At 47.8% G+C, this 9,984-nt stretch overlaps 1 protein-coding gene across 1 annotated transcript; it reads right to left on the bottom strand.

Annotated features, from left to right (window-relative positions):
* Positions 1 to 9,343: 9,343 nt before the first annotated feature.
* On the bottom strand, positions 9,344 to 9,568 carry SPAAR (small regulatory polypeptide of amino acid response; the record flags this gene model as incomplete). The annotated part of the gene is made up of 1 exon (XM_079705968.1): positions 9,344 to 9,568. The coding sequence occupies one exon, from the start codon at positions 9,566 to 9,568 to the stop codon at positions 9,344 to 9,346; it is 225 nt and encodes a 74-aa protein (XP_079562094.1).
* Positions 9,569 to 9,984: the final 416 nt, after the last annotated feature.

The raw sequence follows: 9,984 nt of genomic DNA, 5'->3' as shown, positions 1-9,984 counted from the left end.
AATGTTATGTTTTTCCAAACCCCAAATCCTAATAAAAAAAAGTTGAGGAATCTAGAAACCTGAGAGAACTATTCCCGTGTGAGAATTAAAACTTAATGATCAACATAGAGATCTCACTAGTTCAAAGGAATCCACTAATACCAAATCGAAAGCAAGAGTAGAAAACGCAAAAGCATGTATTGGAAAATTAAGGTCGACAGTTCCAGAATGGAATGGGAGCAGGAAGGAGAGATGTTGTCACAATCTAATCAGTCTTGCCTGTGGTGGGGTAGAGCTGGCTCACAAAGGAGAGAGAGAGAGCCGGCCAGCTGTGAGCATATCTTTCTGACTCTCGGTGACATCACGTAGGTAGCTTGAAATTGACCCTAGTGGGAATATTTACACCTCCCCTCAGAAATTGGCAAAAGCTACATATTATGACTTTTCTCCCCACCAGGGAGTCAGTTTACCAGAACACACTGGTTATAAGTGTGTGCTTGTAGCCTGGTCTGTTTCTAACAGCAACTCATTTCTACAAATAAAATAAATATTAGTAAGTTCATACACATAGGATATTTATACAAATCGTATGAGTGGTGTCAGAAAAAAATAACAAACTTTGGAAGCAAAATAAGTCCTTATATTGGCAATTTCAAGAAGTGATTCTGTGTAGTGCTATTAACACTGCTAGCAGGTCTGAACATTAATACTATATGAAAACTTTCCAATAATGTAGCTGGCATTTCCAAATATTTGAGTATTCACCATAGGCTACAGTTCTTTGTAAATACTTAACAGAAGAGATGCAAAAGAAAAAGATGTGATTGTTGTTGTAGAACACTCCAACATGAAATCAGAAACTGCTCTAAAATCTGAATTGGCAAGAGCAATTTTTTTTTTTTTAACCCAAGCGCTGGATTTATTTGCTCACTATTCATTTTCACATCCCACCCTCTCCAAACTTTCAGTAAAGTAAGGACTACAAAACAGGGGTCTCCAATCAGGTCCAGGCAGTAGCCACCAGCAAGGGCAATATTAAATTCAATGGCAAAATCAAGACTAAGGCAAGCAGACCAAAAATAATAATAATAATTAAAAAAGGAAATGAGCTTCTATGAAGCAACATGCACCCTAATACTCAACTTGAAGACGTTTGGGACACACTCTTAATTCAACCAACATCAATGCAAAATGAAAGTTTTCTATGTCTGGAATACCTGTCACAAAGCAAAGATCAAGATTATCTTTAATTCTTGTCTTTTTAAGGTTGGAGCAATTAATTCTTTGTCTTTTGAAAGTTCATTTTTCAAATGATAACTTTTAAATATCAAATGTTTGTGGTATTCTCTTTCAATTTTAAGTGATTTTGTTTGGCATTTATTTGGGGTTAATGTTTCCTTCCTTTTAACGTTTTCTATATCCAATGTCTGTATTAGGTAGAGATCATTTTTCCATGTTATTGAAATAATCTTGCCATAATATATTGATTCATAATAATAACAAACTATAAAACTATGTTATTTACGGAAAACTTCTGAAACTTTTAGCATCATTCTATCACAGAAAATTATTCACTGTTTATTATTATCGTCACTCATTATTTAAAAGCATGTAAATAAGTGTTATGAATAGTGCATAATAATTTATGATTTCAGAAATTCCCAAGAATTCCTGGAAATTCCAATCTGTCATCCCTGACTGCTGAACATTAGTATCAGTTGGGAATTTGAAAACATCATTCTGGATCATTGACTTTCAAACTTTCTGAAGCAGCAGATCTTTTTTTTTTTTTTTTTTTGCGGTACGCGGGCCTCTCACTGCTGCGGCCTCTCCTGTTGCGGAGCACAGGCTCCAGACGCGCAGGCCCAGCAGCCATGGCTCACGGGCCCAGCTGCTCCGTGGCATGTGGGATCCTCCCGGACCAGGGCACGAACCCATGTCCCCTGCATCGGCAGGCGGACTCTCAACCACTGCGCCACCAGGGAAGCCCCAGCAGACCTTTTTTTAATCAAATAAAATCTACCTTGGAAATAGAAGATATAAAGGAGATAAAAATGAAACTCTGGCTGAAGGAGATGGGAGAATAAGGAGATGTGACTCTGTCCTAAACTTTGTGACCAAATTGCTGAATGGCTTGGGGTTCATCACTTTAGTGTCTCGAGGTCTTAGTTTTCTCATCTGTAAACTATGGTCGATACCACTCCACTGGGTCCCCGTGCATATCGCAGGAGACAGTTGTGATGATGCTGCAGAAGAGCTTTGCAAACCTGGGACACCTTGTAGAGTTTCAGGTGCTGGACAGACAAGAGAACTTCCACACACCTGATCCAGCCCTTGTGCTGTGAGCCTGATGGAAGAGCAAGGACCCCAGACTCCACGCCCCACCCTGGCTACTTTCCTAGGACTCTCTCTCTGCCAGTGTCCCTTCCTTTTAAGAGCTGGGGTTTCAAGACATAAACAAGACCTCAGATTTAAAGTGGGATCAGGCAGCAAAACACAGACATTTTTATTCCTCACATGAAAATTATGAATTATGAAAAGGGGGTTTGAATTTTGAGGAAGTTCCAAGTTCACTGAAACGGGGGCCAGAAAGTTGTATTTCAGTCTGGAACTGCCATACAGTCTAGAGCAATGTCAGGTCCCTCACAGAACGTCAGGTCACATATCTGTAAAAGGCCAGGCGGGCTAGGATGACTCCACTTTTCCACTCACAGGATTCATGTTACCTCGTTCCCCAGCTAAGCTCACACAGGAAAAGGAATCAATTTTGTTCATCTGTGTCCAGAGTGTTCCTGCTAAGTGGACCTCTGGCATTCCTCCGCCCAGAGAGCTCTTTTTGCAAATAACAACAGTAATAGTAAAGTTTGCTCTTTTTCACCTTTGTACTGTCTTTTTAAAAAATAATGTTACATGGAATAAAAAGCAACAAATTCTTGTTAAAATATATTCAAACGATGCAGAAGAATATAAAGAAAACAGTGTTTCCTTCTCCCTCCGAGCCTATCCCTAGTGGTAATCATATCCTTCCAGACTTTCCTCTATGTTTATACAAACACATACACATAAGTGTAATTTAGGAGTTTTTTGGTTCTTTTTTTTCCTTAGGAAGAAAGGATATTTGTTTATTTGCTCCCCCTTTCTTCTTATAAGACCATTCTGTAACTTACTTTTCTTTCTCTATTTTTAGTAGGCAGTTTCCAAGTCAGTACATTTTTGTAATGACTATTATTCCATTTGTGGCTGTACCACAATTTGTTTATATATTTCTCTGTTGATGGTACTTGGATCTTTATAATATTTTGCTATCAAAAATAAAACTGCAAGAACACCCTTGCGTGCTTGTATGGCTGTTTCCACAGGATAGGACTGGGATCGCTGGAGATACGTGTCGCATAACACCTAGCACAGCCTGGCAGTCACCGTGTTGTGACTCTCACCCTACTCATCTGAGAAGTATGATTTCTATATTCCCATCTTTTTCTACAAAGTAGTCCAGCCCATCTATCCCCTGAGCCCAACCTCCTTCTTCAGCTCTAATACTTGCATCCCCTCAGATGCCACCTTACATGTTCCTCGACAGACAGGAAAGGGATTCCTGATGGGCAAATTCCAGCCTTGGTGAGCACTAATGGCGGAGCCAAGGATACTCTGCTGCTGTAACAAATTACCACAAACTTAGTGGCTTAAAACAATACAAAGGTACTATCTTACAGTTCTGGAGCCAGAGTCCAAGATGGGACTCACTGGGATTCATGTCAGAGGGCTGAGTTCCTACCTGGAGACACTAGGTCTGTTTCCTTGTCTTTTCCTTTCCATCTTCCAGAGGTTGCCCTCATTTCTTAGCTGGTGGCCTTCACATCACTCTGACCTGACTTTCATGCTTCCCTCTTTCACATTTAAGGACCCTTTTGATTACATTGGACCCATCTGGATAATCCAGAATAATCTTTTTATTTATTGATTTATTGATTTATTTTTGGCTGCGTTGGGCCTTCATCGCTGCGCACGGGCTTTCTCTAGTTGCGGCAAGAGGGAGCTACTCTTCATTGTGGTGCGCAGGCTTCTCATCGTGGTGGCTTCTCTTGTTGCAGAACATGGGCTCTCAGCATGCAGGCTCAGTTGTTGCAGCACGTGGGCTCAGCAGTTGTGGCACGTGGGCTCAGTAGTTGTGGCTCACAGGCTCTAGAGTGCAGGCTCAGTAGCTGTGGTGCACGGGCTCAGTTGCTCCACGGCATGTGGGATCTTTCCAGACCAGGACTTGAACCCGTGTCCCCTGCATTGACAGGCGGATTCTTAACCACTGCGCCACCAGGGAAGCCCCAATCCAGAATAATCTTATTTTAAGGTCAGTTGATGAGCCAGTGGAATTCCATCAGCGACTGTAATTCCCTTTGCCGTGTAATATGAGTGGTGGCAGGGCAGCCCCTGCCAGCAGTGGGCCCTGCTATCTCCCTCCACAACAGTGTGAGGCGGAGGCAGGAGGCAGCAGAGGTGGGAGATGCCCTAGCAGGTTTCTCAGCCTTGCCTGAACTGGGGACCAGGGATGAGGATCCATATGTTCTCTCAGGACGCAGAAGGTAGGTGCGTCTAGCTAAGCCTCTCCCTCACGCTAGGCTGAGTCCCAGGACACTCCTTCTACCCTCCCCAACCCACCCAAACACAACCCTCAGGCCCTGAAGTCCCTGCAGTCACCCTCACATCCAGATCCCAGCATTTCCTAGAAACTTAGCAACCATCCCCCAACTCCTCAGTCTTTTCTACCTCAACCTTGTGAATTACGCAGAATATGTGTGTGTCTGTCTGTCGGTCCTGAGAATTTGTCACCATTTCTACGTCTGTGTTTGACTGGGTTTTTATGTCTCTTCCTCAGATTGGAGTTGGTTCATTTTATAACTTAGAAAAATTAATTTTGTTCTTTTCCTTTGTAAGTTTCTTGCTTTCTCTTATCCAAAAGCAAACCATTTATTACAGGAAATAGAGATAAACAAAAAGGGAAAACATGAAACACACAAACACCCCCGCCCACCTGGAGACAATCACTACTTAACACCTGGGCATGTAGCTCTCCACAACCTCTTCTATGCATCTAAGTGTATTTTAACAGAAATAGAATTTTACCACAGGGTACGTTTATAGTTCTCCAATTCCCTCTACTTTTTACTTACTGATATATGATAAATGCCCTTTCATGGTAATGAGTTTAAATTTACCTCATTGTTTTTACACCTGCCTAGTGTCATGTTGTGTCTCTGCTAGGATTTGCCCGGCCCCCCTCTGATTGGTGTTTAGTCTGCTCCTTTCACTCTTACAAATGCACTGGATGAATGCCTGTGTGTGTGTGTGTGTGTGTGTGTGTGTTGAATGCCTGTGTGTGTGTGTGTGTGTGTGTGTGTGTGTGTAGCAGTGTGTGTCTTTTCAAGTGTCCTGTCCTGAGGGGAGCGGGGACTGGCAGAGCACAATGGCCCTTTTCAACTCCTTGGAACAAGTGGTTTCCTTTAAGGAAGGTACTTTTCCGGAAAACATGTTATTTCAGGGTCTCCTGACTCCAGAATCCAGCCTGTCCCAGAGAGAAACACCAAGCTGCTTGCAGGGTCAGGAGTGTGGAGGAAGGGCAGGCGGAGGGGCAGGGGCTCCTGACAGCTGGGTTTCCAGGCTCTTCCCTCCCTCACATGGCCTCTAGACAAGGGGGCAGGATTCTCACCTCCTCTGCCCCAGGCTGAGGCCCAGCCAGTGAGCGGCGGGGGCAGCACTGGGACAGAGCTGGGCAGAGCGGAGCAGGGTTCTCCCTCCCCTTTGTCCTGGGGTGGACCTGGGCGTGGAGAGGCACAGTCCATACCTCTGCAGGGAGGCCTTGGCTGGGCAGCCCAGGGCTGAGGTCTGTTAACCCAGCAGTCCAACCCTTGGCAGAGTTATCTGGGGTGAGGTTTCCTGGGCTGCCTGTTCGAACTGTATATGGCAAAGACCTCTTCCTTCTTCAAAGACAGATCCAGGTGGGTCACGTGTGAGCAAGGCTCTTGTACAGGGAGACCCAGGGCAAATCAGATCCTTGGTGCTCCAGCCTTTCCTTCATCCTGAAGATATGAAATGGGTCGGCTGAGACTTGCAGCCCCCATTTACAGAGGAAAAGGGCAGGTTCACTTTGTGTCTGCAGGTTCTAGCAGCGCTGGGACGCATTGGCCCAGAGCGACCCACAGCGGGGGCTCAGGTCCCTCGACTGTAAAATGGAGATGAGGGGGTCGCTGTGAGCAAAGACAAGATGAAACGCAGAAAGCATAGTGCCTGGCACACAGTAGGAGTCCAATAAGTAAGAACTAGTATCAGCAGAATGAACAGAGAGAATGCTGCATTTGGAGACTGAGAGATTGGGGGTTCAAGTGCAGCTCCACCCAGACTTCCAGGTGACCTGGAGCAGCCTCTTCCCTCACCGCCACCAAGTAAACACTCCCGGCTTTGCCAGCCTCCTGGTGCCAGCCTTAGCCTCTGTCCTTACACTGCCACCTCCTCCCTTGGGGATAGAGGGGCTACGTGCTGGCCTGTTAGAGAACCCCTCCCTCTTCTTACACAATGGGCTGCACTGGGAGGAATGGCAGGAGAACGTCAGGCCAACACACACCACGGCATGCTCACAAACACGCCTGACAACATACACACTCACACCATACAACGCACACACACAGATGCCACACGCACGCACCGCACCCAAACCACACACATTCTCGCCCCCACACACTCCACACACGTAAGAAAAGCAGGACTGTAGGAGCTGCTCCTCCCTTCTCTGGGGCATCATTCCAGGCTCTCCTTGACCCCAGCTCCCCTAGACCCATCTCTGAGCAGATGCTCCTGCTTCACCAAGAAAACAGACTATCTGGCATGATGCCCTCATCTCCCTCCTTCCCCACGCGCCCCACACACAACATGAGCATCTACCCATAGCCTCAAGCATCTTTCCCAGCAGCATTGCCCTGCCCCCCACCTGCCATCCAGACCTGACCCCTCGGACCCCCTCCGCGTGCTCCAGCTCCCAGCCCCACCCTTCCGTGGGTCCCTTCCTCGTTGGCGACTGTCAGTGTCTCCCTCTGCAATCCTTCTCCTTCGGGCCTTCCATATGCTCAACCTCCCTCCCCTTCTTAAAAAGACCAGTAGTAGGGGCTTCCCTGGTGGCGCAGTGGTTGAGAGTCCGCCTGCCGATGCAGGGGACACGGGTTCGTGCCCCGGTCCGGGAAGATCCCACATGCCGTGGAGCGGCTGGGCCCGTGAGCCATGGCCGCTGAGCCTGCACGTCCGGAGCCTGTGCTCCGCAACGGGAGAGGCCCCAACAGTGAGAGGCCCGCGTACCGCAAAAATAAAATAAAGACCAGTAGTAAACTCTCCCTCTGGCCACCATACATCGCCCTGCTTCCCTTCAGATTATCTTCAGCTGTGATCTCCTGCTGACTCAGCTCCCACTGCCTCCACCGCCCCTGCGCACGCACGCGCCCACGCACAAGCACACAGCCGTGGGGCTGCTCCCTTCACTCCTCTCAAACCGTTCTCGCCAAGGTCATTGTCAACTGTCACGTTGCCTAACCCAAGGTCTCTTCTGGGTGCTCACCTTCGCTGGCCCCCCTGATGCTTTCAACCAACTGACCCGCCCTCTCTGAGAACCACTCCCTCCCTCGTAGGGTTGTCCGAAAAAATACCAGACACCCAGTTCAATATGAACTTCACATAGACAACGAGTAATGTTTTAGTATAAGTGTGTCCCAAATACTGCATGGGACCTATGCATACCAAAACTTATTTGTTGTCTACCTGAAATTAGAATTAACTGGACGTCCTGTATTTTTATTTGCTAAATCGGGTAACCCTACTCCACACTTCTCTGCCCACCTCGCTCCCCACCTTCCTGCCCCTTCCCTAGCTGCTCCTCCTTGGCGCAGAGTCCTTCCTATGGCAGCCACGTGGCCAGAGTGGCCCATCCGGGCACCCTCAAGAGGCCAGACCTCCTCTCAAGGTCAGTCCTGCCCCCTTCAACAGGCAGGTCCTGGGAGAGTCATTCCTTCAGGGCTGGCTGGAGACATGAGTCAGGAGACTCAGAATTCTGCACCCTTCAAACCATATGCTAAATATGGCCTGGCATTTGTTTCATGGGTACAGAGAAAACAGATTTTCTATAAATAAAAACTGAGCATCTGGGCTTCCCTGGTGGCGCAGTGGTTGAGAGTCCGCCTGCCGATGCACGGGACACGGGTTCGTGCCCCGGTCTGGGAAGATCCCACATGCCGTGGAACGGCTGGGCCCGTGAGCCATGGCCGCTGAGCCTGTGCGTCCGGAGCCTGTGCTCCGCAACGGGAGAGGCCACAACAGTGAGAGGCCGCGTACGTACCGCAAAAAAAAACCAAAAAGCTGAACATCTATTTATTTGTGATGCAAACAAGAGCTTTGTTACATACTGTCAATATAACATAACATTTTAACTTATTTGAAATTAACTTTCAGTTCTGTCATTTGGAGTTCTATCATTTTTCTGTCATTCCTGAGTGACCCAAGTCACTTAAAGTCTCTAAGAATAGAAGTGACCTATAAGAATATAGTAATAAAGTCTCATTCAAAATATGTTTCCAAGTCTTCTTTCTGGCTTTCCTGTTAATAAAACATCTTGTACTTTCTGTGACTCTATTTTTCTCTTCTGTTTCCTTTTGTGATTCCCCAACACTGATTCTTGGGAGACCCATAAAAGGATATGCATTTTCAATTATAAAATAAATAGCCAGTTTCCAGGAAGCAGCCCTTTGGTTTCAGAATTTCAGGGCTGATTTCGGGTAACGGGTAGGAGGCAGATCTCAGGGGTGGGCTCTGCAGGATATGCACAGGCAAGTAGCAAAATGACTCAATTAGAGGAACAGATAAGAAGTGGTTTGTAAAACTGTCCACTGAGGGCGCTGCTTCCTCTGGTGGCAATAGAACCAGTTTCATAGGCATCCTGGGATAACTTGAGTTAACCAACACTCTGTTCACAATAAAGTCCAGTGATATTTCAGTTCACCGTGAAGCTCAGAAGAGCTGGCCCACCATGCCATCCAACTCTGCCCAGTCACTCAAGCTCCGGACCTCTCCTATGCCCCATCCTGTGGGTTGGGTCCAGCTGAGCTCTCAGGGGTCAGAGCTGACTCCCACCTGGTCCCATCACCATGGATCTCCCAGACTGGAGGCCATGGCAAGCTGGGATGGGATGGGACAGGGTGTTTTCTGGATACAGGCAGGGAAGGACAGGAATGACAGGCTTGAAGGAGTGGGTCATCAGAGAAGGCTTGCTGGGGGGTAGATGAGTCTGACCACCAGCAGAGCAAATCCTGGGGGCTGGTAGGTCTCACATGAAAGTCTAGAAGTCCCGGACACCCGCCACTGGCTGGGCATGGTGACCTGGCCCCATGGAGAGAGAAGCCTCAGAAGCCTCCTGGCGAAACGTGGCCACTGTGAAGCTGGGGCGTGGGTCCCCCTGAGAATCCTGGGTCCTTGAGTCACAGCTGAAACAGCAGAGGATGCAGGTGATGGCCACAGTGACCACAAATAGTACGGCCACCATTCCAATCACTGCCGTTTCCATGGCCCCGTTTGGCCACTGACCCACTAAGCAACCCGGGATGCGTCTCGGACCTTAGCTCCCCATCCGAAGCGAGGGGCTCTTGGTGATGGCAGGTACCCTTGCTCCTCCAGCTCCTCTTCCGGTGGTCTTCTAAGAAGATACCGGTCTGAGGCCCTGGCTGGTGCCCCCTCTGGGCCGTTGGGTGCCCCACATGGCTCAGGGGGTCTCTGTCACTGTTTTCTAAGCCTCAGGCCAGGTTTCTAAGAGCCATGGGCAACTCCCCTGGCAGCTCTGGAAGAAGTGCTGTCCTGAAAGATGTGAGCTCAAGACTCCCTGGATGCAGAGGGCTGGAAGGAGAAGGCAGAAGACTTTGCTCAGAGGGAGCCTCACTAACCCGGCCCTCTGATGACGTATATGGAGTTCACGAGTGTTTTTAC

This window comes from Hyperoodon ampullatus (genome assembly GCF_949752795.1).
Source record: "Hyperoodon ampullatus genome assembly, chromosome: 6".
NCBI lineage: Eukaryota > Metazoa > Chordata > Mammalia > Artiodactyla > Ziphiidae > Hyperoodon > Hyperoodon ampullatus.
This window is presented reverse-complemented; position numbering and strand designations above follow the sequence as displayed.